This window comes from Pleurodeles waltl, chromosome 5 (assembly GCF_031143425.1).
Source record: "Pleurodeles waltl isolate 20211129_DDA chromosome 5, aPleWal1.hap1.20221129, whole genome shotgun sequence".
In the NCBI taxonomy this organism is placed as follows: Eukaryota; Metazoa; Chordata; class Amphibia; order Caudata; family Salamandridae; genus Pleurodeles; species Pleurodeles waltl.
The window spans coordinates 1,693,410,262-1,693,438,191 of record NC_090444.1 but is presented as its reverse complement, the minus strand read 5'-3'; the positions used below and the strand labels follow the sequence as shown (position 1 = coordinate 1,693,438,191).

At 46.6% G+C, this 27,930-nt stretch overlaps 1 protein-coding gene across 5 annotated transcripts in view; it reads left to right on the top strand.

Moving 5' to 3' along the window:
- The window catches only part of ATAD2B (ATPase family AAA domain containing 2B), a 546,820-nt gene that overhangs the window by 199,238 nt on the left and 319,652 nt on the right, over positions 1-27,930 (top strand). For all 5 annotated transcript variants that reach the window (XM_069236016.1, XM_069236015.1, XM_069236018.1 and 2 more), the window contains exons 13-15: positions 7,603-7,691; positions 20,628-20,787; positions 23,854-23,944. In XM_069236016.1, coding sequence (XP_069092117.1) covers positions 7,603-7,691; positions 20,628-20,787; positions 23,854-23,944 — 340 coding nt within the window. The remainder of the gene's footprint in view (positions 1-7,602; positions 7,692-20,627; positions 20,788-23,853; positions 23,945-27,930) is intronic.

The window sequence follows — 27,930 nt, the reverse complement described above, 5'->3', positions numbered from 1 at the left end:
AATAGGCCGATCTGCCCCAGGGGGGGCAGAAATGACCTAAAATAAATTTGCCCCCCCCTTCCCAGGGGAGCGACCCTTACCTACAAGGTCGCTCCCCTTGCGTGACGGCGCAAAAAAAAAGATCCCTGGTGCCTAGTGGTTTCTGCCCCCCTTGGGGGCAGATTGACCTAAAATCGGCCGATCTGCCCCCAAAGCGGGCAGAAATGGCCTAAATACAATTTGCCCCTCCAGGGGAGCGACCCTTGTCCAAGGGGTCGCACCCCAACTGTAAAACAAAAAAAACAAAAAATCCCTGGTGCCTAGTGGTTTCTGCCCCCCCTTGGGGGCAGATCAGCCTAATCAAAATAGGCTTCCCCTTCCATCCCTGACTTTGGGGGTGGTAAGGGGAAGCACACAGAGGGAGTGAGAGCGCTCCCTCTGGGCTGTGTGCCGAGGACGTAGTGGTTACGTCCTCGGCACAGCAGCACTGTGCCGAAGGACGTAACCACTACGTCCTCGGCACAGAAGGGGTTAAGGACAGCAGGACCATTCCTGGTCGCTGGGTTTCTCCATGTCCCCACGCCAACCCCATTTTGCCTTTTTCCTCTTATGTGGCTATGGTAGGGGCTACCAACCATGTCCAATCCACCCAGTGACAAAGGCCAACAGACTCCGCAGTCCTTTTGTGGCTGTGGATGTTCTATGGAACACACAGCCAGAGGTTTACCCAGACTGACTGCTGCAGGCTCTAAACTCTGAGTTTGTCCTCTCACTGCCACAGACAACCCGGTGGTAGTAGAATCAGATACCACCTGCCCAGCTAGCAGTCCATAATGAGACAAGGGTGTACTTCATATTGTTCAGCAGGGTTACTCCAGTCTTTTCATAGAAACCCTGCCACCCATGTCACCATCCTCAGACCAGCTGACAGGCCACCTTTTCCTACTCGGTCTCAAAGTCTAGGCTCTTTTGGCCAAAGGAGCCATAGAGAAGGTACTGGCATCAGAAGTTGGTTGTGGTTGCTATTCCTGCTACTTTTTGGTGCCCAAGAAGGAGTGACTTCCTCCCTATTTTAGACCTGTGCCTTCTCAGCTTCTTCTTGGAGAAGGAGAAATTCAGGATGCTCATGTTGGCTCAGGTCCTGTCTGCCCTGGATGCTGGAGACTGGATGTGCTGGTAGTGCTGTTCTGGCAGGATGCCTACTTTCACATACCTGTCCTACCTGCCCACAGGCATTACCTACGGTTCACGATAGACCACAAGAACTTTCAGTTCCCTGTGCTCCCCTTTGGCCTCACAAGCGCCCCTCAGGTGTTCACCAGGGTGATGGTGGTGGTCTCAGCCCATGTGTGGAGGTCAGTGTTTCCAGTCTTCCCCATAGCTCGACAACTGGTTGTTAAAGGTGGGCTTACCCCATGCAGTCATCTTCCACCTCCAGACTGACTGACTGCCTGCATTCCCTGGGGTCCACTATCAACGTGTTGAAGTAACACCTGACTCCTTCTCAGATGCTCCCTTTGATCGGAGGTGTTCTGGACACAGTGCAGTTTCGGGCCTATCCTATAGAATGGTGAATCCAGGATATTCAGGCTATGATTTCAATGTTTCAGCCTCTGTCCTGGATTTTGATGAGATTAACTCTGAGGCTGCTGGGCCTCAAGGCTTCCTCCATCCTGCTGGTAGCCCATGCCTGCTGGCATATGCAGCTTTGCAGTGAGACCTCAAGTGTCAGTGGACGTAGCATCAGGGAAATTGCTCCGACCTAGTCTTGATTTTGGAGGGAACTGCAAAAGATGTGCAGTGGTAGCTGACGAACCACAAATGGGCCAGCAGGAGACTCCCCTCCCTTCCTCAACCGGAATTGACTGTGGTGACAGATGCGTCTCTCATGTGGGGGCATCTGCAAGAGGTATAGATCGGAAGACTCTGGTCTCCAGTGGAGTCTCAGCTCAACATCGGTGTTTACGGACAACACCACTGCTGTGCGTATTGCAACAACCAGGGCAGGGTGAGGTTGTGGACCATGTGCCTAGAGGCCGTGCGCCTGTGGACATGACTGGAATGTTAGGCCATATGCCTGGTGGTCAACATCTGTCAGGCTCTATGAACGTCAGAGTGGACAAACTCAGCCATCAATGCCTTGCAGATCACAAATGGCTTCTCCATCAGGAGGTGGTGCAAGGTCTCTTCAGAGATTAGGGAGAACTTTAGTTAGATCTGAATGTCACAACCAAGAACATGCAATGTTGCTACTTCTGAGAGCTTCCAAGGGAGCTCTTGCTTGAAGACACATTTCGTCTCGAGTGGAGCTCCGAGGTTGTGTACTCCTTTCCACTGATACCACTCCTGTCCAGATTTCTCAAAAAGATCCGGAATGACCAGGCCCAAGTCATTCTTGTGGCTCTGGATTGGGCACAGAGATGATGGTATTCCATAATCCTGAGCATTAGCATTAGCCCTCTGATCAGGCTGCCCCTTCAGGAGGATCTACTGCCACAACAACAGGGCGGGGTCCTGCATCTGAACCTGCACACTTTCTAGCTTCATGCATGGACATTAACTGGCAGCATTGACAGTTTTTGACTTTTCTGCAGAAGTTTGCAATGTCATTCTGGCAGCCAGGCTTCCAAAGTACATTTCAGCCATGTCCGTTTTCTTGTGGTTTCCGTATGAGACCTCCCTGTTCAAGTCACTTGTTTTCTCAAAGGACTCCAACATATTTCCCCCTAAACCCTTCACCATTCTAAAATGGGACTTGAAGTTGTTTGTGAATTTTTGTTGTTGTTGTGCTCACCATTTGTGCTATGCGTTTGAATGTAAAAACAGTCTTCCTATTAGCCATTACATCAGCCAGGAGGGTTTGTGAACTGCAGGCACTCTCTGTGTACTTTACTCAACTTTTTTTTAAGAGATAAACTGGTTCTGAGAACATGTGCCTCTTTCCTCCCAGAAGTGGTGATACCCTTTCACGTAGACCAGACCATCACACTGTTGACAGTCTTTGCTCCACCTCAATCTTTTAAGGAGAAGAGTCTCCATTGCCTGGACCTAAAAAAGAAAGATCTCATTCTACATCAATGGTACCAAAGAGTTCCAGGTGGACGACCAACTCTTCATGGGGTTTGTCAGGACAAAGGAAGGAAAGGCTGTGTAGAAAGGGATCGGCTGAAAATGTGTTTTGCTCTGCATTATAAACTATGCTATGCACTGGCTGAAAAGCAACCTCATGAGGACTTGCATGCAGATTCAAGGCTGCAACTACAGTGTTAGCTTACGGAGTTCCTGTCCTGGACATCTGTTCTGGTGTGATATGGGCATCCATGCTCTGCCCGGACAGTCACGTTTGTCGTGACAGGCACTTTGCCTATTCAGTCCTCTAGGACTTCCTGGTCTAAATCTGTGTGCAGACCAGCCTCTGGGGATGGTATTGCATGGGTAACTATGCTAAGGTAAGGAATCTGCGGCTAGAAATCTCTATCAGATGAACAAGTTACTTACCTTTGGTATTGTATGATTTGGTAGAGACGATCCTTAGCTACCCTTCCATCCTTCCCACTCTACGATCTGACTTCTCTCCATGTATGCGGTGACCCTTGTATGTACTTGGAGGTCCTTAGTGTATGCATCCTGGTCTATCTGCATCCTGTTGTGGCTCTGTGCTTCTGGTATTGAAATGTCCCAAAAAGAAACTGTTGTCAACATTCTAGGGTGGCACCAACATAGGCAGCGTAAATGTCACTTCTGGTATGACCCACAGAGAGCTGGACAACATCCCTACTGGTGCGCAGAGGTACTGCTCAAGCTTTTACTGATCCAGTCTGATTTCTAGGGAATATTCTAAGGTAAGGAATCTGACTGGATAGTCTCTACCTTTACTGAAGATAAGTCACTTGTTTACCCAGGCTGCATGGAATTTTGAACCAAGCCAGCCAAAATGACCCCTGCAATTGTGCAACATATTATGGACATATGTTGGTTCTGCATGAAAGCAATGCATGGGGGAGAAGTTATGACATGTTTTTTGAACCGTAACTCCTCACGCTTTAAACAGTATTTGCACTGACCGTTTCCTGAACTGGAAAGGTTACTATATTTCAGTTATAGGGTGGACACACTGCCACTCAAGATCTTTACCAAAAAAAAACGGTCTAAGAAAGGTTTGGTTTTGCAAACACGAAGGTGAAGAAACTATATAACTCTTTATGCTACTTTGTGTCATGGTCTTGAAAGCAAGGAGGTTGTGTAGGAGGCTGGCTCAGTTTATGATAGCATAGGGTGCCACACAATAGGTGTCTAAGTCCAGGGAACCCTTAGTGATAGTGTTTAGGTGTCTAGATAGTGAATGCTCTCTAGGGGGAGCTTTTGGTGAGCAGCTAAAGCTTATCTAGGAGGAGTGTAAAGCACTTGCAGTACAACAATGGTCAGTTAGTAACCAATCACAAAAAGAACCACATTAGGTGTTGCAAAAATAAAGGTTTCTTTATTTCAACACTAAAGTTACTCAAGCACTGGTATATCACCACCTGGAGATATCAACACACACAAGTATGCTCTTAGCAATAATCAGAAAATGCATAAAAAATACAATGGATCCCATTGGGGGGTAGAGGGGGGTGCAAATATCTAAGAAAGCAGTATAAGAATGGAGGTGCTCAACCAAAGTAAGTGTGTTAGGATCCCAGGCTAGGATTAGGCTGGGGGAGTAGGAAATTACCAGAGGTGAGTACTAGAAATCCCACAGCCGCTGGGTGCAGGGTTATTGAGCCGGGTGTCCCATAGGCTAACACAGGACAGCACAGTTGGAATTTTATTGATTCAGGACCCTTCCCAGTGGACCCCGAGGAAACCAGTTGGCACAAAAAATTTGAAGAGTGCCCCTACCTGTGGATACCCAGAAGTCCGCACTACCTACACCAGTGAGCCCAGGTGCATAGGGGTGAAGTGATGCTGAAAACCATTGTTGGAGTCAGTGGAAGCCTCGGTTGTTCAGCTCCTGTTGCAACCCATGGACCAGGTCGGTGGAACCCAAAGGTGGATTCAGGATGAGAGAAACCTGAAGAAGGGGACAATGTCTAAACCACTAGGAGATGTCCAGGCGGTGCAGGTAGGCCATTCCCACCCTCTTAAAGGTGAAGTTCCTGCAGGATGGTGGAGTCCAGGGGGCTGCAGGAGAACCTTGGAATCTCTCACAAGCTGTTCCACAGCGGTTGCTGGGTTGCAGGAAAGTCATTGGCCAGCAGGACCACCAATATGCCTTGGCAAATGCAAATCATGGTTGCAAGGAAGTTTGAAGATTTTGAAGGAGCAGCAAGGTCCTAGTAACTCGACCCTTGGTGGGTAGTCAGGGCAGGCCTCAGGAAAGCCAGCCAGAGTTGGAGGAGCCCCCGCGAGTGTCCCACTGGCAGAAGGCACAGGGAGTCGCAAGAAGTCCTCAACAAATAGAAGTCTCACGTCGCAGGAGCTGCAGAGGGGGAGCTGAATCTGGAATTTGAGAGTGCTAGAGGCTGGGGCTTTGTGGAGCTCAAGAGCTTATTGAAGGAAGAGCAAACAAGCCTTGGCAAGAGCAACAGTCGTGGTGCAAAGGGGTTCTGTTCCAGCAGCTTCAGCAAGGGCCCACTGTCTCCCAAGTTGATCAGAAGACAAGTTGGTCCCAGAGAGGACCACAGAACCACCACCTGTGAGCTGAGCCTTTACGTTGTCCGTGGAACAACAGGATCCACCAGCCTGTCTGTGTTGAGGTGTGGTCAGATGCAGGGGAGTGACTCCTTCACTCCAAGGGAGATTAGTTCTTTCTTCTTGGATGCAGGCAGTCATTGCGACCCTGGAGGATGCACAGCCATGGATGTTGCAGACATCTTGCAGGAGATGGAGAAGGAGATGGAGAAACAATGCTGCAGTGGAAGCCCTCCCAAATGGATACAGTCTTGTTTCAGTTCCAAAAGCAGACCAGCAGCGGTTCCGGAGGCCAGGAGCAGAAGATATCTTGCAAAGAGTTCCTTGAAGAGTCTTGCTCGACTAATCTGAGGACCCACCCTCGGAGAGCCCTGTAGTAATTGTAAAAGGGGGTTGGTCACAGTCTGAAGTGACACACCTATCAGAGGGGGTCAAGGATGTCCTCTACCTGGTCTCCCTAGACGAGGGCTGGACAGGGGGGTGGTCACTCCACTGTCCTTTGTGTGGTTTCCTGCTATAGCGGGAGCCAGGGATTCCTGAACTGGTGCAAACCGGAATATGCAAGGAGGGCACCAGATGTCATTTTCATCATAAGATCACCTAGCCCTGCTAAAGTGACATTTGAAGTGCACTTTGGTGGGACCGGACATCCCCAAGGAATTTAAAGAAACTAAAGAAAATACAAAGGAAAATCCAAGCAGCTCTCCCCGGCACAGCAGGAGAGGTGATACTAAAATATTCACTGCTCCTGGCTGGTTTGCTTCATAATGCCTCAGCAGAGGTTGTTACATAAGTTCTTACCTTTTTGCGGTGTCCCCAGGAGGACAGGGGCCCACCACCAACATCTCTGAAAATGTGCTAGGAGGCAGCAGGAGTGTTGTTTCCCCCTTTCTTTGAGTTTTATACCCCAACCCCATGTTTGCAGGGTTTTAAATATTAGGATCACCTTAGGATTTTCATATATTTTTCAAACCTGGAGCATTCTCTGGTTGCATTGCACGTGACTGACCTTGTGTTAAAAAAACGTTTGGACTACAGTAACCACTAGGGGCTGGTTCTATGACTGCATTTTATGTGGGGAGAAGGTGATGCCTTTTAGAGACTGTTTGTATGGTTTTTCATCTTATGTGGCCTGAAAGTATATAAAAAAGCTCACACATTATGTTCACTCTAAAATGATTTATTAACATATTAATGTTGACAGGGATTACTGTTCAAGGATGATATGCTTTATTGATAATATGAATTGGGTTTACGCATGTTATTGATTGTTGCAACTACACACAATTATGTTTTCAACATGTGGTTTGTTGTTCTTGTAATGTTATGACCCTTGATAGAGACAATAAACTGTCTTATTTAAATTGATGTCCCCCTTTATGATGTGTTGTCTGGTATAGGTGTTGGCGGGGGCAGTACTGTGATTTGGCTGTCATTACCCTTTAGGCGGTCAAATGGGATTTCATAACATAATCTAAGCTTTTTTTTTATCTGCTTCTGTGTATATTTGTAAATTAATGCATAGTAAATAGTAGTGTGTTTATGTGATAAATGTACTTTTCCTTTTTCTCAAGAGAAAGCACTGACTTGGCGGGCAGTCATTTATTGAGTGTTATTGAGTGCCAGTTAATGGGTGTTACTAGCCTACACTACCTCCTTTGAGCAGGCCTTTACCTTGACAGTCCAGCTCTGCAGTGGGATGATTGATGCCCAGTAAGGGGAAATTGTGGACCTGTTACTTGTGCAGGCTGCACATCCTGGCTCAACTAATAACCTACCTTCCTAGATGTCCTATTTTCCTAGGTGTTTTCTTTTGGTTTGTGAGGAACCACGTGATTTGAACCTATGAGTAGTAGTGTGCATATTAGGAAAATAAAGCTCTAAATGTTCAAATGTTTAACATTTTGAAATATTATTGTGTAACACTTGTTTACTTTTGTCACACAACAGGCCTATCTAATGAGACCTTCTATTATCTTCTTTGATGAAATTGATGGCTTGGCTCCTGTCCGCTCTAGTAGACAAGATCAAATACATAGGTAATATTTTCTGGTCTGCGATTCATCTATTTAAATGTAAATTAATTTAAAATGTTGTTTTCTTCTGGATATAAAATAGTCGCAGCTCAAAGCATCATTCTGAAACAATGTGACTCCCCTTTCAGATATTTAAGCATAATTTGTTATCAGTTGATCTCCTACAAATATTGTTGCACTCTGAATACATTAGCAAAATTATTATTCTAGTATAGCAAATGTACAGCTTGTGGCATTACACCATTGTAATTTGCATATATTTTGCTACTTGATCTTGACATGATGTTCAGGGTATGTAAGAACAACTTGGTTCATTGAAGTACTCGACCTAATTGGAAGATGTCAATCATTTGCTCTTAGTGCTGGAATAAATATGTTTCTGATGGATACAACTACCTGTGGATTCCTCACCTAATGAATACTCCCATGGCGCCAGCCTTCGACGGAAATCTTCTTCCTAGTCTCTGCACGTCGACGAGGACGTCACTCTAGCCCACGCGACGCCGTCTGACATCATACAGGCAATAAGAGGTCCTCGACGACGTGCCGACGTCAGTTCCCTTTTTTCCGTACATTCGAAACGGTTATCTTCGAGGGAGCAACTGTTACTTTTGTGGTTACAGTGTATTTTTTGCTGCGTAGTCCTTCTCTGCAGTAATAATGTCGCAGAGAAAGTCGGGTTTCAAGCCTTGTCGAGAGTGTGGGGGCAAGATGTCAGTTACAGATCCTCACTCCGACTGCCTTTGGTGTTTGAGCTCCGACCACGACGTCTCAACTTGCGATTCATGCCAGCACATGAATCCGAAGGCCCTCAAGGAACGTGAGGCTAAGTTGTTTATGGGGAAGTCGAAGAAAGAAAAGCATCACAAGAAGTCTTCTTCGCCAAGGCATCGGCGTCATCGAGACTCCCGGCGCCGTAGAGATTCACGGCGCCATTCAAGCAAGGAGACTCGTTCCAGGTCGCCTTCGGATCGGCGCCGGAGGACTTGGGAGGTCAGTCCCACGGTCACGCCGCATCCGTCGACGCCGTTGCCCTCTCCGGTGTCACCGACTTCACCTGGGCAGGCGTCGGTGATTGAGGTGATGCAGCCTCTTGTGTTGTCTCCGGCGTCGCAGACGTCGAGGCCGGCGTCGGGGTCGCCTTCGATACAGGCACCCCAGTATCCGGCTTTTCCCACCCCTGGAGCCGATAGTACCGCATTCCTAAATGCGATGTATACCATCTTCCAACAGATGGCTCCAGGGGGTGCTCCGGCTGGTCCTTTGGCCTTTTCATTGGGTGATCCTGCGCCTCTACGGCCGGCACCCTTTATGCCCTTTCTCCCTTTTGGGAACGTGGGCTCGGCGCCGGTGTCGGCGCCGGTGGCCGCTCCGGTGGCTTCAGAAGGATTGGTCCCGGAGATTTCCATCCCGTCGACGTCGGGATTTCGTCCTGTGACTCCGGTGGGTCCATCTGCTACAAGTTCTCTTCGTCCTGCTCTTTCATCGGCGTCGAAGTTGCCTGTGGCGCCGGACGCGGCGTCGGTTGCTTCTGGGGATCGGCGCCGATCTTCGACTTCGGCAGAGGCCATGTCGACTCCGCGTATCGAGCAGAGGCTACATTCGAGGAGACTGGCTCTTCGTCTATTGGAAGAGCAGGAGTACCAACGAGTCCTGGAGGAAGGAGAACTGGAGGACTCTGGTGATGGACTGCATGGTCTGGATACAGCCAGTGGGCTGGACACTTCCCCTGAGTGGGATCTTTCGTCTCCAGGGGAATATACGGAGGAGGCGGCTTCCTTTCACGCTGTAGTACGGAAGGCGGCTAACTTTCTGGACCTGCCTTTGCCGGTGGCAGAGGCGAAGCAGAATCTTCTAACGGAGGTGCTACATCCGGCCTCTGCTGCAGCGGAGCCTCTCTTGCCGTTTAATGAGGCTTTGCTTGATCCGGTGCTAGAGGTGTGGAAGAGGCCAGTATCTTCCTCAGCGGTTCATAGGGCTGTGGCCTGGCTTTCTTTCTAGACACCCTACACCGGAGAGCTTGGTGGTGCAAGCCTCCTGTTCATCAAAATCAGCGCCTGGATCTTTCCCGACGGTGCCTGGAGACAGGGACTCGAAAAAGCTGGATGCGCAGTCCAAGAATTTTTTTTCATCCTGCAGTCTGGCGTTGAAGGCCACCAACGCAACTTGCATTCTGGGGAGATACATCCATGCTCTTATGGATGACATTTCGTCATCATTTACGGAGCTTCCCCAGGGTCTTTTGGATGTTGTTTCGGACGCCCAGGCTGCCGCAACCCAGATTATTCAGTCTGGGCTGGACACGACCGACTCGGTGGCTAGGGCAATGGGCACGGCTGTGGTGGCAAGGAGACAGGCCTGGCTCCGTAATTCGGGGTTTTCTGCGGATGTGCAGTCAACCCTATGGGACCTCCCGTTTGATGGGGACAAACTGTTTGGGGCCAAGGCAGATTCGGCCTTGGAGCGATTTAAGGAGAGCAGGGCCACAGCCAAATCGTTAGGGCTCCAAGCTCCTTCTTCCTCTTCCAGATTTTTCAGGAGATTTCGTGGATTTGGGCGTGGCTCTTCCTCCTCTTCCTTTCGGGGGAGATTCCAGCAACCTGCCTCTTCCCATCCCTATAGATCTTTTAGAGGGAGAGGTAGGGCCCGCACCAGAGGAGCCTCTCAGCAGCACTCTGCCTCTTCCTCGTCCTCTGGAGGGGTGCAGCAGGGAGGCAGCCTTAGGCTTCCACCATTTCCCACTCACTCCTCTCCTGTAGGGGGGAGATTACGGCATTTTCTCCGCAAGTGGAAGACTATTACAACGGACACTTGGGTTCTCAGTATTGTGGGAAAAGGCTACACCCTTCCCTTTCGGGAGTTCCCGCCCCCCATCCCGCCTCGCCCATCTTATTGTTCAGAAGAACACCTCTTGTTGCTAGAACAGGAGAGGTACAAGTCCTCCTTTCAAAGGGCGCGGTGGAGTTGGTCCCAGAGCAGGAAATGGGTCGAGGTTGTTACTCAAGGTATTTCCTGATTCCCAAGAAGGATGGTCGGTTGAGACCAATCCTGCATCTGAGGATCTTGAATTGGTTCCTCAAACAGGAAAAGTTCAAGATGCTGACCCTAGCTCAGGTGCTTTTGGAGTTGAACAAGGAAGATTGGATGGTGTCTGTCGACTTGCAGGATGCTTACTTTCATATCCCGATACTCAAGTCACACAGGAAGTATCTCCGGTTTGTGGTAGGATCGCAGCACTATCAGTTTGCGGTCCTTCCGTTTGGTCTCACTTCAGCACCTCGAGTCTTCACGAAGGTGATGTCGGTGGTTGCGGCAGAGCTCAGAAGGAAGGGGATAGCAGTATTCCCTTACTTGGACGACTGGTTGATCAAAGCCAAGTCTCCGGAGCTTGTGTTGCATCATCTGCAGTCAACGACTCAGTTGTTGTTCGACCTGGGCTTTTCGGTGAACGAGCCCAAATCTCACCTGGAGCCCTCTCAGCGCCTCCTGTTCATAGGGGCAGTACTGGATACAACATTGAGTCGAGCCTTTCCTCCGCCTCAGCGGATTCAAGATATTCAGGAATTGGTTCCAATGTTTCGAAGGGGAGCGGTAGTTCCAGTCCTCAAGGTCCTTCGTCTGCTCGGTCTGTTTGCCTCCTGCATTCTGTTGGTCACGCATGCTCGCTGGCACATGAGGGCTCTTCAGTGGTGCCTCCGAAGGCAGTGGTCTCAACACAAAGGAGATCTAGAAGGTGCTGTCAAGATCTCCAGAGATGCTGCTGTGGACTTGAAGTGGTGGATTGCGAGCAACAATCTTTCACAAGGAAAGCAGTTTGTGCAGTCGCCACCAGTGGCCACGGTCATAACGGATGCTTCCACTCTAGGGTGGGGAGCTCATCCGGGGGATCTGGAGATCAAAGGCCTTTGGTCTCCAGAGGAACAGATGTTTCATATCAATCTGTTAGAGTTACGGGCTGTACGTCTGGCTCTCAAGGCCTTCCTCCCTTCCCTTCGTGGTCAGTCGCTACAGGTCCTGACGGACAATACTACCACGATGTGGTACATAAACAAACAGGGAGGAGTAGGGTCGTACCTTCTCTGCAGAGAAGCTCTTCGACTATGGTCCTGGGCAAAGGACCATCAGATTTGCTTGGTAGCAAATCATCTGGCCGGGGTCTTGAATGTACATGTGGACGGTCTCAGTCGCCAATTCTCGGCAGACCACGAGTGGCGTCTCCATCCAGATCAAGCCCGTTTGATCTTCCAAAGGTGGGGGTTTCCTCGGGTAGATCTGTTTGCCACTCTGGAGAACGCGCATTGTCCGTTATTCTGCAGCCTCCAGTATCCGATGCAGGGAGCGTTGGGGGACGCGTTTCAAATAACCTGGTGCGGCCAGTTGCTTTACGCGTTTCCTCCCATACCCTTGATTCCTCGAGTATTGAGGAAGATTCGCCAAGACCGGGCGCTAGTCATCTTAATAGCTCCGGATTGGCCAAGGAGGGTGTGGTACTCCGACCTTCTCCAACTCTCAATGTGCCCTCCACTCCGTCTCCCTTTCAGGGCAGACCTCCTCTCGCAGTCGCAGGGGCAGGTTTTACACCCCAACCCCCAGAGTCTGCACCTACATGCCTGGAGATTGAACGGGGCAACCTGAGTTCCTTCTCTCTTCCGCCTGATGTAGTGGATGTTATATTAGCGGCCAGGCGACACTCCACTAAATCTATCTACGCTAATAGGTGGTCTAAATTTGTTGCGTGGTGTGGAGAGAGGCAGATTGATCCCTTACATGCTCATCTATCGGACGTTTTGTCTTTTGCTCTGTCTCTAGCGCAGAAAGGTTGTGCAGTGGCTACAATTAAGGTTATTTGTCGGCCTTGTCAGCCTTCATCTGTCTTCCAGACCAACCATCGTTATTTAAATCCCCTATTGTTATCAGATTCTTGAAAGGTCTTCTAAATAAATATCCTCCAAAACGATTCGTTATGCCGCAATGGGATTTGTCCTTGGTCCTGACTTTCCTTATGGGGTCCCCTTTTGAGCCTATGCATTCTTGCCCCTTAATGTATTTGGTTATAAAAACAGTTTTCCTGGTAGCTATAACATCTGCAAGGAGAGTGAGTGAGTTGCAGGCCTTATCGGTAAAGCCCCCTTATACAACTTTTTATGGTGATAAGGTGGTGTTGAGGACCAAGGCTGCTTTCCTCCCGAAGGTTGTTTCACCGTTCCATTTGGCTCAGACAATTACTTTGTCCACGTTCTATCCTCCGCCTCATCCTTCTAAAGAGGAAGAAAGACTGCACCGTCTGGACCCAAAGAGGGCGTTGAGCTTCTTTATTGATAGAACAAAGGATTTCAGGCTGGAGGATCAGCTGTTCATCGGGTACGTGGGCAAGAGGAGAGGAAAGGCAGTCCACAAGAGAACACTCTCCAGGTGGGTTGTTCTTTGCATTAAAATCTGTTACTCTTTGGCAAAGAAGGATCCTCCTGAGGGCATTAGAGCTCATTCCACCAGAGCTAAGTCGGCCACTTCGGCCTTGGCCAGAGGTGTTCCTGTGGTCGACATCTGCAAGGCCGCAACTTGGTCGTCCCTTCACACTTTTGCGAAACATTACTGTTTGGACTCGGAGGTCAGAAGGGACGGCCATTTTGCACGGTCAGTGCTGCAGGATTTCTTGGTTTGACCATTTAGGCACCCGCCACCGGGCGTGGTACTGCTTTGGGACTCTTCATTAGGTGAGGAATCCACAGGTAGTTGTATCCATCAGAAGAACGAGTTACTTACCTTCGGTAACAACTTTTCTGGTGGATACATTAGCTACCTGTGGATTCCTCACGGTCCCACCCGCCTCCCCGTTGCCTTTCTGGTCTTACCAAGTAATCCTTGAGTGCGCTCCTCTTGGTCTTCAAGATTGCAATAGATGTTGTATATATGGATACTTGTGTATATTTATCTGTATATATATATGTATATATCTTTGTGTATATACATGATTTGCATATATTTGTTCGTTTTAAAAAAAAAAAAAAAAAAAAAAGAGAGAGTTATATTAAATTTACAGCTATTCATTGCAAAATTGTGTATTTTACAAGGTTATGGGATGTTGCCTTGCTCTTTCATTGCATTGGGTTGTTGTTCTCATGCACGTAAAAATTTTTGGTACTGACGTCGGCACGTCGTCGAGGACCTCTTATTGCCTGTATGACGTCAGACGGCGTCGTGTGGGCTAGAGTGACGTCCTCGTCGACGTGCAGAGACTAGGAAGAAGATTTCCGTCGAAGGCTGGCGCCATGGGAGTATTCATTAGGTGAGGAATCCACAGGTAGCTAATGTATCCACCAGAAAAGTCGTTACCGAAGGTAAGTAACTCGTTCTTCTAATGTGTCTTCTACGTTCAGATTCCTCAACTTTAGAATAATCCCAGGCTCCAGACTGGACCTGTATTTTCAGCAACAATTGCTATTGCACACTGGCAGAAGGCGTAGTCAATCTTAGCTTTGGTATTTCAGCGCCCTGGAGGTGATACCAGAGTAACAAATATGTGCCAAAGCTGAATGCTGATGTTTGTTCCTTTATCTGCACTCTTCCTATGGATCAAGAGCTTTTCTCTCTGTTTTGTCAGTTGTACCAGCACCAAATTTCAACAACAGACTGTATTCCAAGGAAAATTTGTTACCAAGAAGACAAGTTTTATACCATTCCACAGCTGCAGGAAACACATGTCAGCCACTGACGATTTACAGAATATTTGTTTGTGCAGGGTTCTGGCCACAATTCAAAGGAGAGTGACAAATGTGCCATGTTCCACACAATGGCATTGGGGGAGCCGGAATGGAAACCCTTTGTTTCAAAACATTAAGAGGTTGCTCTCTAGACACCATTCCTGCTCCAAGTCGTGGGCCATTCTAGCTCCAAGTCCTGATTTCAGTGCACGTCTTGGAGCCAGTCTTAAGTTGCAGAAGAATGCCAGATTGGAATAGACCCTTCCCTCTCGCTATTCCAGAACAAGCAGTCAACTGCAGTCTGCATTACAAGGGCCTGACTCAAGGACTTCTTCTGCCTCAAGCATATTCCAATTCTACTTCTGGTGCACCCCGAATTCACAGGCTTGTTGTCGACCTTGTAGCAAAGAGAGGCTTTCAAGAGGCCGTGCTGCAAAATTTCCAAGTCACTTTTGTGTCCCCTGGAGTGCTTTAAGCCCCCCACGAAGCTGCAGGGATCACCAGTCATACTTTAGCCTTACTTGGGTCCTCACCTGGCGCTATCTGACCCTGCTGGGCTTCCTCCCAGGTATTAGTTGTTCCTGGCCCACAGTTTCACCCCAGCCCCTTAAGCCACACCAGTCTGACCCAGGCACTCATTCCGAATCTAGTCCCAGTGCCGATTTCTGACCTGGGGGCTGACATTGGCCAGAACTAGGCCTGTCTTGCAGCTCCAACATAGGATGAACCACAGACTCTTTCTCGGCACCAGTTGCATAGGAAGTTAGAGATCCTTTACAGCTCCAAATTCAGATGCAGTTCATGAGCTTCAGAACATTCCACACAGTGACAGTGAGGAGCCAGACAACTTGCTTTCTCCCTTCACTATACTGAAGGTGTATTGAACATGGACATACAGAATGCGAGTGGGTTGGACACTTCTCCCGAGACTGAATTAAAATTGCCAAGTCCAACCTGAGAGGAAAGTACCTCCTTTGCTTCAGTTGTCCACTGGGCCGCTGCAATACTTGATTTACAACAGCCTACGGTTAAAACATTAGTAAACTTGTTGATGGAGTTCTTACACCTGGACCTGGCGTTGTTGAAGCATGTGCTGCTTTTCATTGAGGCCTTAACAGATACTTTAATGGCTGCTTGAATAAAGCTACACTCTGCTCTCCCTGTTAGTCATCCACTAGCTAGACATAGGTGCATTCTTGGTGACCCAACCTTTCTCACCAAACATCAGATCCTGCAAAGCTTAGTGATCTGATAGAGACATCTAGCCGCAGATTCCTTAACTTAGAATCTCACCCCAGGCACTAGCCTGGATCCGGAACCTTTTTCTCCTAGTAAGTCGGGCGTCACCAGAGGACATTGCGTGACTCTGTAATGACGTAGTCTGCCGGATGTGATGTCAACAGAGTCCATATAACTCCCCCCGCTGACTCGCTGATGTCAGTTCCTTCTTTTCCGTGCTTGCAAGGTGGATCCAGAGACGGTTGTTCTGGTCGTTTTTTCGGCCTTCTTTGGCATTTTCATCATATTTGGAAGTGTGTGCTTCCTACGTCTTTGGGATTTCAACCCTGTGGATGGCAGATGTCGACTGCAAATCCCCATTTGGTGTGCATGTGGACATTCCATTTGATGGTGCCTATTTGTTTGGGGCACAGGATTGTAGGAAGCTGGCTCTGTTATATATTATACCAAAGTAAGTTATAGTATGCACAGAGTCCAGTGCTCCCCAGGGACTTTAGAGGCTAAAGTAGATACTATTAATGCTCTCTTTTGTGGTAGTACGGTCGAGCAGTTAGGCTTATCTGAGGGTAATAATAAGCATTTGTTGTACATACAGTCAAGAAATGAGGCACACACTCAGTGACTAACTCCAGGCCAATGTTTTTATGTAATCAAAAATATACTTTGTTACTTTATTTCTAGAACCAAAAAGATCTTTGTTGCAGGAAAGTACAGTTTTTCAAGAATGAATCACTTTTAAGTATCAAAAGCACTTTGTTTAGAATTCACAGATCAAACAGTTTACAGGTAAGTAGTTCTTTTCAGTTTCAAAAGTGAACACTGCAATTTCTCATAGAAAGCAATGTGTTCCTAGGGGAGGAAAAGTAACAACACTATTTACAGGTAAGTACTCGATTTACGATCCAGTTCCCTGGGATTAAATGTCCAAAAGGGCAAAGTTTAGGAAGACACCAAGGGTGCACCACCTGCAGCATGGGGCCTGCCGAGTGCACAGGTCAAAGTTTCTGTTTTGGATGCCCAATGGAATCCTAGGGAGACAGGAGGCACTCAGAAAGAAACAGCTTGCGGGTAAGTACCTGCCACTTCAGGGCACAGACCTGGAGGGTTTAGATCAGCACCGGGAGGGCCACAGGCCAGCACCAAGCACACACCCTCAGCTGCATGGGGCAGCTGGGTGCAGGGTGCAAATAAAGCATCGGGCGTTCAGTGCTTTTCGATGGGGGAACCCCGGGGGGGTCACAAAGAAGCTGCAGACATGGTCCAGGGAGACGACTGAAGAAAACCAACTGCTGGACAGGTAAGTAAAGAGCCTACTGGACGTTGCTGGATCATTGGTTGGGTTCCCCAAGGCCAGAGGGCTGCGGGTGCAGGGGAACCTTCAGGCGTTGAGAAATCTTTACCAGATCCCGTCGCAGTCAGGAGGGTCCTCTGGATTTAGACTGCAGGCGTCCTCAAGTTGGCCAGTAGGGGTGAACCCAGGGTGGACTCGCGGTCAGAATCGCCTGTGGACACTCTCTGGTCTGATGGGCCACCTATACTCGTGCCGTGGGCATCTGGTGCAGATTGGGCAGGGCGTGCCCTATTGGCTAGCCTCATCCAAAACAAGATGGAGGATTCTGCAAGGAGGGGTCACCTCAGCTCTGGGCACACTAGCTGTGGTGCCTGCTGATGTGGTCATTCCTTCTCATGTTTACTAATTTTCCCGCTGGACCTGACCCCAAAAGTGGGGTCTGATCCGGGGGGGAGGGGGTGCGGGCACCTCCACTACCTGGAGAGCCCTGGGGTAATGTAACACAATGCAGGAACCGTTGTGGCTCACCGCCAAGTGTTGACGTTCCTGTGGGGGGAGAGTGGTGAAGCACCTCCACCCAGAGCAGGCTTTTGTCCCTGACCCCAGAGAGAACAAAGGCTCTCTCACCCCATGGGGTCAGAAAGTTGTCTGCTAGTGGCAGGCTGACACAGACCGGTCAGCCTTACACTAGAGGGTTGAGTGAAATACACTGGGCATTTCTGAGATGCCTTCTGTGTGCATTTTTCAATAAATCCAACACTGCCATCAGTGTTGGTTTATTGTGCTGAGAAGTTTGATACCAAACTTACCAGTCTTAAATGAAGCCATCATGGAGCTGTGGATTTCTAATGACCAACTCCCAGCCCATGTACTCAGTATGGCCACACTGTACTTACAATGTCTACGAATGGACTTAGACACTGTAAGGGCCTATTGGCCATGCAGCTATTCCCTCACCAGTGGTATAGTGCATCATGCCTTAGGGCTGTAAGGCCTGCTATAGGGGTGACTTACAGGCCGCGAGGCGTTCAATTATCCCGTATGCTTCATTGGAATGCCCAGTGGGTTTTCCTTCTTGCCAGGTGCTGAGTTTCCCTGGCTTCTTATTGCAGTAATGTTGTACTCGGACACCCTATGGACATTTTCATGCCTGATGTTTAAGGCTACTTTCTTTATCATTATTACTTGATGTAAAGTAATGATTTCTGCTTCAGGTTTTGTCAGTGTTGCTCAATTAGAGGTTGTTGTTTATAGCACACCTGACGTAAGGTGATATCGTTTGCTTCACTCTGAATGATAAAGCTTATTCTTAGGAGTCATTACCTGTCTGGTATAAGTCATACTTCAAGTGGAGTATTTACATCCTATGCTAAACAGCATTTATATGTGGTTTCACCTTTAATGTTTTTTTTCCCACTTCTCCCCTGTCAGACAGTTTTTCTAACCTTTATGCCATTTTACTAGTATCCCTTATAGGGAACTGAGGATATTACCCCCTCTCAAGTTTTCTAGACCCCTGAGAGTATTGGTTACTATGTCCCCTTGAACTGTCAAATAGGTTAGCTGTTGCGCTGCAGTTTCTGACTGATATTATATCTGACATATTTGATAAAGTTTATTATTGATACATTGTATAGGTACAATTGCTTTAATTTTACATGACTCTGTTGTGCTGTTATTGGATATATTCTTTAAATTCCGACTGTTTCTTTTCCTGAGAATCTAGTCAGTTTTATAGTTTTCCTGTTTGAAGTCTTTTATATTACATCCTGCAATCCTGTATTGACCTCTGTTTCCACTTATGTCCAAGGCCCTTAAGTTAAATCGCATTAAGACACATGCAAGCACACACAGTATATACGTGGGCATATGTTTTCTTATATACATGCATACTTGGCACTACATAGGCATTGTTTCTTCCCTCCTATGTCAGTAGATGTGTATTTTAATAACCACCTTTCCTGGGGATAAAGTATTTCATATGCCAAATGATTAGTCTTCTTTTCTTTTTTGGGGCAACTGTCTTGTTTTCTCTACACAAGATATTCTATTATGTTTACCTTTTGATGCATGTCTGATTTTGATTTATTTGTCCATGGTGAGAGGTTCTGCTCCTTGGCCAGTTATGATGCTCTGTGTTCCAACAGTGTGGAACCTGCAATTAAGGATCAAATTGATACATATCCACTAGCTCAGGGGTTAGTCTTTCTTATCCACGTTTTGTCTTTAGGATCATGATGCTTTGGCCATTTCCACAGTCTTGCCGAACGGTTCATACTTGGGGTTTCATTCCTTTACAGGAGCAAGTAGCTTTTTCTTAGGTACTGCTGTTCGCCTTTAACACTGAATGTTCATGTTCACATACCTTCCTCATTCCATGTTTTTTATGGTTCCCGACTCCTAATCAGTTGTTGGTAGTGCAATATTTAAGGCTCACATACCTTCTTCTGTATTTTGATCTACTCACATTTTTTCTAGACCACTTCTGTTCTTGGGACATCATTTTCAGGGTATCATACTTAATTTTAATTGTGCGGTTATGGGTGAGTTTTTATCCTTGTTCTTACCGTTTTTGTATCCCTTTTCTTACAGTTGTCTTTCCACCAATTCCTTTTCCTAATGAGGATGTTCTTCCTCATGGGTATTTTTTTGAGCACTTCATCTTTTTCTCCAGTACTAAATCTGCTTTCCTTCTGGATAAAAGGCTTTCACTGTGGTTAAGTCGCTTAAGACAAACAATTGTTACGTTAACGTAGATGAGTTTATTCTATGCTCTAACATGGGTGAGCTTCTTCATATACTCACCTGTTTTATGGTATTATTAATTTGTTCTTATTACCACAGGTTGAGATTTCGTAGAATGCTATTTATTCTCTCTCATTTTTCTTCTCCTGTCTTTTACTCTTGTGCTCGACCAGTTTAATTAGACTTTCGAGGGTCTCAGTTTCCACCCCCTCCTCTTGGGTTTTTATGCTTTGGTATCTGATTCTAAGTTGAGGAATCCTCAGCTAGATGTCTCTTTCAGATGAATAAGTTACTTACTTTCAGTAATGCCTTATCTGGTAGAGATAGGATCTAGCCGCAGATTCCTTAACAGCCTTCCCAACCTCCCTGCTCTGAATCCTCTTGGTCTCCGTTGATTTTGTTTTAAAAATCTACACCTTGGATTAAGAATTCAGTGATTATTCGACGTAGGGGTGTTTTTTTGTGCTATGCATACTATTTCAATAGACAGTTTTTATATGTGGCTCTGTGTTTTGAGCACGGAAAATAGTCCCAGAAGAAACTGATGTCAACTCATTGGTGGGGGGTTTATACGTACTCTGCTGACATCATATCCAGTGGACGACAAAGTTAGAGATGCGCAGTGCCCTCTTCTGACACGCATGCGTGCTATAGGAAAAAAAAATCTGGATCCAGACTTGCGCCTGCGGAAGATTCTAAAGTAAGAAATCTGCAGCTGGATCATATCACTACCAGATAAGACGTTACCGAAGGTAAGTAACTTGTTCTTTTCAGGCCAGATGAGGTCATGAGGATCTTCATTTGAGAGGACTAATAAGATGGTTATGATCTAGACATGAATCACCTATTAAGGAGCATGGTTTGTATAGTTAATGTAATGTGCTGGGACTCCAACCATTTGCAACTCAGCTGCCAAAATTATTGTAATCTTACTTTCTTATAATATTTATAATTTTCTTCTAGTTCTATTGTTTCTACTCTGCTGGCGCTCATGGATGGGCTCGATAACAGGGGAGAAATTGTTGTTATTGGTGCTACAAACCGACTTGATTCCATAGACCCTGCACTCAGGAGACCTGGTCGTTTTGACCGAGAATTTCTATTCGGTTTACCTAATCAAAAGGTAATTGAGAGACACAGCATCTTGCTGTAGTTTAAATAGTTACCAGTTGTGTATTTGCAAAGTTCATTTATTATGTCTCCTGCACTCAGAAGTACACTGTAAACATTTGAAATAGTGTGAAGTGCCTGACGTTTGAAAAGAAAGCTAGCTCTGTTTTCATGTCATCTACAAAATGTTTGTTGTCCATCCACAAACTTTGACGTCCAAAGGTTGTAAGCAGACTACTCCTTGAAAATTACACCTATTAATTTTTTTCCACTGAGCCACCATGGTCTGTCTAGGCAATTTGCTTCTCTGTCCGACTGTCTCTCAACAAAACCTTCGCTTTTTGTAGAATGTATATGGGGATTACATTTTCTTTCCAGTAGTGTTTTGTAGTCACTGTTAAGGCTGAACATCATCGTTTTTTAGCTATGGGTTTGGAAAGAAATGCCTCATGCACTATTTTTGCAAGTTGCAGTAAAGCTTCTGAGGCAGGTTGATCATATGGAATAGTAATATTTAAGTAAACAAACACGTAATGCTTATTTTTTTTAATTGAGGTTCATAACTTTAAGGTTGGGAGTCTGGGAAGAGTTAGCTGAGTTTTTCTTTCTTTACTCACTTGAGAAAACCAAACTTCAGGTTAACTTTTGTTGACATCAAAATTAATACATGATAATTTCACTTTTACTTTGAATAAATTATTACATACTTTTGTTATGCATTGGTTCCACAGGAAATATATATATGAATTGACATGCTTCAACTAACAACAGTGTCTAATGTAACCTTTTATAAAATCGACAGTAACTCTAGAGCCCTCTTTTATTTTATTTTTTTGGCTCGGTTTATTTTTCCAGTCATTCGTCAGGTTTGATCTTGGATAATGCTTTCTTACCTTTGCCTGCATTTAAAGGAAAGTGTTAAAGGCTTTGCAGCCATATCACATATAAATATATTTATTGATAAGTTTTCTTACAAGGCTTGGGGAGTCCAAGAAAGGATATGCAAGAAAGATGGTAATTTCAGTTGAACACGTTTGAGTTTAGTTATTACAGTCTTGCCCAGATGTATTTATTTGTAATTTTCTTGTACGCTGCACATCAGCTTAGAGAGATTTGGAGCACTTGGTTTCTGGGACATTGTTCCAGGCTACCTGAATCGTCGCTATCTACTCAACCTGGAGATGGTTGTGGCCATGCTCCTTGCTTGCATTGGGGTCCTTAGCACACTTGCTATGCCACAGTCACACACATAGCTTGTATTGTCCATTCCTGGATTCTACATTGCCTACATATGCCAACAGTCAACTCCTACACCGGTTTGTTTTCAATTACTTATCAATCTCACATTTTTAAAGTGTGCCCTTGTTGTCCTGCACTTCTTTTGTTTATTGCACTGTAGTGCATGCTAGTCCACTGTATCTTTACTAGACATTCTGTATGTTGCTCAGCTGATCCGTTAATTCAGTGATGTAGTTGCACATGTATGCATGTGGTTGGATGTGTTAGCTAATTAGAGACAGAGCTGTTGGCTTTGCCGATGCTCGTTTTATTCGTATTGAGCACTCCATGAAAGTGCATATTTCCTTGCCCCCGCCCCCTTTATTTTTTCTTTGTCCTCTCTCGCAGTGCTTTTTTTGGGCTTTCACATCCCCGATGTTTCCTGCCCCACTCCCTGTCTGCTATGTCAGAACAGTAAATTAAAAATGGCTCCCAAGCATGCATCACATGTGGGCATGCATGTGTCACAACACACATGTGCATCACAATGCATTGACGGACATCTTGGAATGTTTTTTTTATTTTCTTTTATCGAAAACCCATTGCAAGATTGCTGGCCAGGCACACATATTGACGCATGTGTACACATGAGTTTGGCGTGAAGCATTTGTAAAGCCAACAATGCAACCTTTTAGAGCAGAAACATTTTTGGCTTTGTCAGTGCTTCTTTATTTTCTTTTTTCTTTTTCTAATTCTTCTGTATTTAAATTACTTCTTAAGTTTCATTTTAGAGTAATTAAAAAACTAAAAGTATCCTTTCTTTCTGTCAATAAAAATCATCTTTTCCTGTGATCCGCATTAAAGCTAAAAGTATTATTTTGCTTGTTCTAAGTTACAGCTGCCTAAATGTAATAGTTTATTTATTCTTACAATAAAAAAAAAATCAAGCATGCAGCCACCATATTTATTCACTGACCTGCTTTCCTTTTTTCTCTTTCTTATTTTAATCTTTGCTGCAAATGCTTGCAACAAAAATACACAGAACCGTACCCATTGCACTAGCTTCAAAAGGCCATAGCTCTTGACTATGCCATAGCTTGTCTTTTTTATGGGGTGTTAGACTGCGTGATTTTTTTTTTTTTTAGTATATCTTCCCAAAATATACAAACTGTTATAATGAAGACTGGGCAAAATAATCCTTTCAAGGTTACGGGTAGTATGTAAGTAAAGTCTAGATTTTCAGGTGTTGGTCCTATTTCTGTCCTTTGTTTGATTCTTTAATCAATTAGAACGGATGGTAAATGTCTTCGTGTGCAGCCTCATTCATAACATGCCACTTCCTGCTCTCAGCATATAAATAAATTGGCTACTGGTTGCATCACACTGTACTGTACCCCTAAGTTACTGCATAACTGTTGGACAGTGTGTAATGGTTGCAACCAGTATGTTCAATAGTGTTTGTGTAGTGCCTTAGAAAAGTCAGTAAACCGATTTGAAAATCATAATTTAAAAAATTGGCAGCTGTTCAGAAAATAAAGGAGGGTGAATGGACATGATTGACCACTGTAGGTAACATATTATGCTATAACAGACCATTGGCCACACAACCGGTGGTAGAGTTTTCAATGACTTTCAAGTGATTGAAAGATAGGTTTGCGTACCCTGCTGCATAAAAGCCACATGCCTGTGTCTTGTTATTACCATGTAAATAGTATATGTTTTACTGCATAGGTTAATACGTTGCTCATGACCGAATGCCAAAGGTGATGGAAATGTCATATTGAGTGCCATGTTTCATAGTAAATTGTGCATGCAAAACTGTTTCTAACATTGTTAAAGGTAATTTTTTTTTTTCCATCAGGCAAGAAAGCACATTTTACAAATTCATACCAGGGACTGGAATCCAAAATTGTCTGATGCATTCTTAGAAGAAGTAGCTGAGAAATGTGTTGGTGAGTAGTACTTTCACAGTGCTTTACATACCCATGTTACTGGCATGAGGAATAATTTCTGAATCATGGATGCTTCAGCCACTTTTTGCATATGTTGTTAACTCCTCTAACCATAGACAGTGAGAACTGCACTTAAAAAAAAATATCAAGGGTTTGGGGTCTGCACACCCCACCTTCTATCCTGCTTGTGCATTACTAACCACTCCTACCCATTTTTTGTTGACATGATAATATTCTGGAATTTAAATTTCGCTTTTGTATTCTGTATGTTGCCGTCACACCGACCCAGTTCTCTGTGGCTGTCTCAACTCAGTTGGTATCAACTGCATTGGATTATTTGCACCTGATGAGTTCTTGTCCATATCTTTGTTGTGAGTAGCCAGTTCGTGTCCATGAAAAACAAAGGACCAGACGTACAAGAAACCCACAGCCAACCCAATGGATCTCGAGAACTACCTCCCCATCTCGCTGCTGCCCTTCCTAGCTAAGGTTTCAGAGAAAGCAATCAAAATTCAGCTCCAAAAGCACCACCCTGGACATCTCCCAATCAGGATTCAGATCTAACCACAGCACCGAAAACACCCTGCTTGCCACCACAGATGATATGCGCTCCCACCTCGACTGCGACCAAACAGCAGCCCTCATTCTGCTAGATCTTTCAGCCACCTTCGATACAGTGTCCCACCACACTCTACACAGCAGGCATACGCGGCAAGGCCCTTTAATGGATACACTCCTTCCTGACAGGCAGAACACAGAAAATCAGGCTCCTGCCACACCTATCAGAACCTACAGATAACCTCTGTGGAGTACCCAAAACATCCTCGTTGAGCCCCACGCTGTTCAATAGCTACATGACCCCGCTTGCCCCCGTCGTCAGGAGCTACGGTATGAAAATCCTCTCCTACGCTGATGACACCCACTTGATCATCTCCCTGACCGAGAACCCCCTGAACAGCCAAAACGAATTTCAGAGACTTGATGGAAGCCGTTGCCACTTGGATGAAGGAGAGCTGCCTCAGGCTGAACTCCAACAAGACCGAGATCCTCATCATGGGACCTTCTTCATCAGCCTGGGACGACTCCTGGTGGCCCTCAACACTCTGCAAACCCCCAACCCCACAGACCATGGATGAAACTTCAGCATCATTCTCGACTCAGCTCTTACCATGACCAGACACCTGCTTCCACACCCTCCGACTCTTACCGAAGATTTTCAGATGGATACCAACTGACTGCTGAAACTGTGACACACGTCCTAATCAAGAGCAGAGTTGACTATGGCAATGTCCTCTCTGCTGGAACCTCCAAGAAGAGCCTGAGCAAGCTGCAACAAATTCAGACCGCCGCCAGCCTCGTCCTGAAAGACTTCCCCTGGCTCACCATCCAGAAGAGGTTCAACTTCAAACTCCACGCATAAGCCCAGAGAGCACTCCACATCATCTGATTTGACCACTGCATCACCTGATACTCCCCTTCCAGATCTCTCCGCTCTTCCCAGCAGTTGCTCGCCCTCAGTTGGAGGAAGATCTTTCACCTACCTGGCAGCAAAAAGTTGGGATACCTTATCTCTTCACCTCAGTCAGTCGCCATCGCTACCTCAGTTCAGGAAGGACCTCAAGACCTGGTTCTTGGACTGAACTCCGGGGATATACCCCTCAGCGCCTTGAGAACCTATGGGTGAGTAGCACGGTCTAAAAAAATATTTGATTTGATTTGACATGCTTGAAAGTACTTGACAAAAGACGTTCTATACCAATATATTGATCTTAGCTCTAGTTCCTGGAACATTCAGCACCTTTTTAGGATAAGGCTTGTTGCAAAAGCATATGTTTCTACCTTCCTAAGGCTAGACAGTGGGTTTCAGAACCCATACCATGGGATCGGGCTCAGTATTTATGGAACTGGATTATGATGATCCTCGTTTGCACAATTTTATACAAAGCTACAGTATTCAAGACTCGAAAAGGATTGGCTGAAACTCTATTAACTCCCACAGCCAGGGCACGATCTATTGAAACCCCATTGTTAGCCCTCATTCTAAGGCACACTCTAATGTCATGCTGTAAGGAAATGCCTCCTTGGCATGGTTACCCCCTGACTTTTTGCATTTGCAGATGCTAAGTTATGATTTGAAAGTGTGCTGGGACCCTACTAACCAGGCCCCAGCACCAGTGTTCTTTCCATAAACTGTACCTTTGTCTCCACAATTGGCACAACCCTGGCACCCAGGTAAGTTCCTTGTAACTGGTACCCCTGGTACCAAGGGCCCTGATGCCAGGGAAGGTCTCTGAGGGCTCCAGCATGTCCTGTGCCACCCTAGGGACCCCCTCACTCAGCACATGCACACTGCCTTACAGCTTGTGTGTGCTGGTGGGGAGAAAATGACTAAGTCGACATCGCACTCCCCTCTGAGTACCATGCCAACCTCACACTGCCTGTGGCATAGGTAAGTCACCCCTCTAGCAGGCCTTACAGCCCTAAGGCAGGGTGCACTATACCATAGGTGAGGGCATATGTGCAAGAGCACTGTGCCCCTACAGTGTCTAAGCAAAACCTAATTGTAAGTGCAGGGTAGCCATAAGAGTATATGGTCTGGGAGTTTGTCAAACACAAACTCCACATTTCCATAATGTCTGTACTGAAAACTGTGAAGTTTGATATCAAACTTCTCAGCACAATAAATACACACTGATGCCAGTGTGGAATTTATTGTAAAATGCACCCAGAGGGCATCTTAGAGATGCCCCTGAATACCAATCAGACTTCTAGTGTAGGCTGACCAGTTTCTGCCAGCCTGCCACACACCATCCATGTTGCTGGCCACGTGGGGAGAGTGCCTTTGTCACTCTGTGGCCAGGAACAAAACTTGTACTGTGTGGAGGTGCTTCACACCTCCCTCTGCAGGAACTGTAACACCTGGCAGTGAGCCGCAAAGGCTCACCCCTTTTGTTACAGCACCCCAGGGCATCCCAGCTAGTGGAGGTGCCCGCCCCTCCGGCCACTGCCCCCATTTTTGGTGGCAGGGCTGGAGGAGATAATGAGAAAAACAAGGAGTCACCCACCAGTCAGGACTGCCCCTAAGGTGTCCTGAGCTGAGGTGAGGTGACCCCTGCCTTTAGAAATCCTCCATCTTAGGTTTGGAGGATTCCCCCAATGGGATTAGGGATGTGCCCCCCTCCCCACAGGGAGGAGCCAAAGAGGGTGTAGCCACCTTCCAAGACAGTAGCCATTGGCTACTGTCCTCTCAGACCTAAACACACCCCTAAATTTAGTATTTAGGGGCACCCCAGATCCCAGGAAATCAGATTCCTGCAACCTGAAGAAACAAGGGCTGCTGACCTACAAGCCTGCAGAGAAGACGGAAGACGACAACTGCTTTGGCCTCAGCCGTACCGGCCTGTCTCCAACTTTGAAAACCTGCATCCAGTTACGCATCCGACAGGGACGAGCGACCTCTGAAGCCTCAGAGGACTGCCCTGGACTAAAGGACAAAAACTCCCATGATCAGCGGCCCTGCTCAAAACCAGCTACTTCTTTGCAGCAAAGAAGCAACTTTCAAAGACTGCACGTTTCCTGCCGGAAGCGTGAGACTTCATGCTCTGCACCCGACTCCCCCGACTCGAGATCCAGAGAACCAACACCACAGGGAGGACTCCCCGGCGACAGCGAGCCTGTGAGTAGCCAGAGGCGACCCCCCTGAACCCCCACAGCGACGCCTGCAGAGAGAATCGAGAGGCTCCCCCCTGACTGTGACTGCCTGTAACAAGGGACCCGACGCCTGGAACCAGCACTGCACCCGCAGCTCCCAGCACCTGAAGGAACCGAACTTCAGTGCCTAAGTGACCCCCATGCGACCCTCTGCCTAGCCCAGGTGGTGGCTGTCCCGAGAAGCCCCCGTGCCTGCCTGCACCGCTAGTTACCACCTGGTTCCTCTATTGAAACCAATACAAAACCCGACGCCTGCTTTGCACCCTGCACCCGGC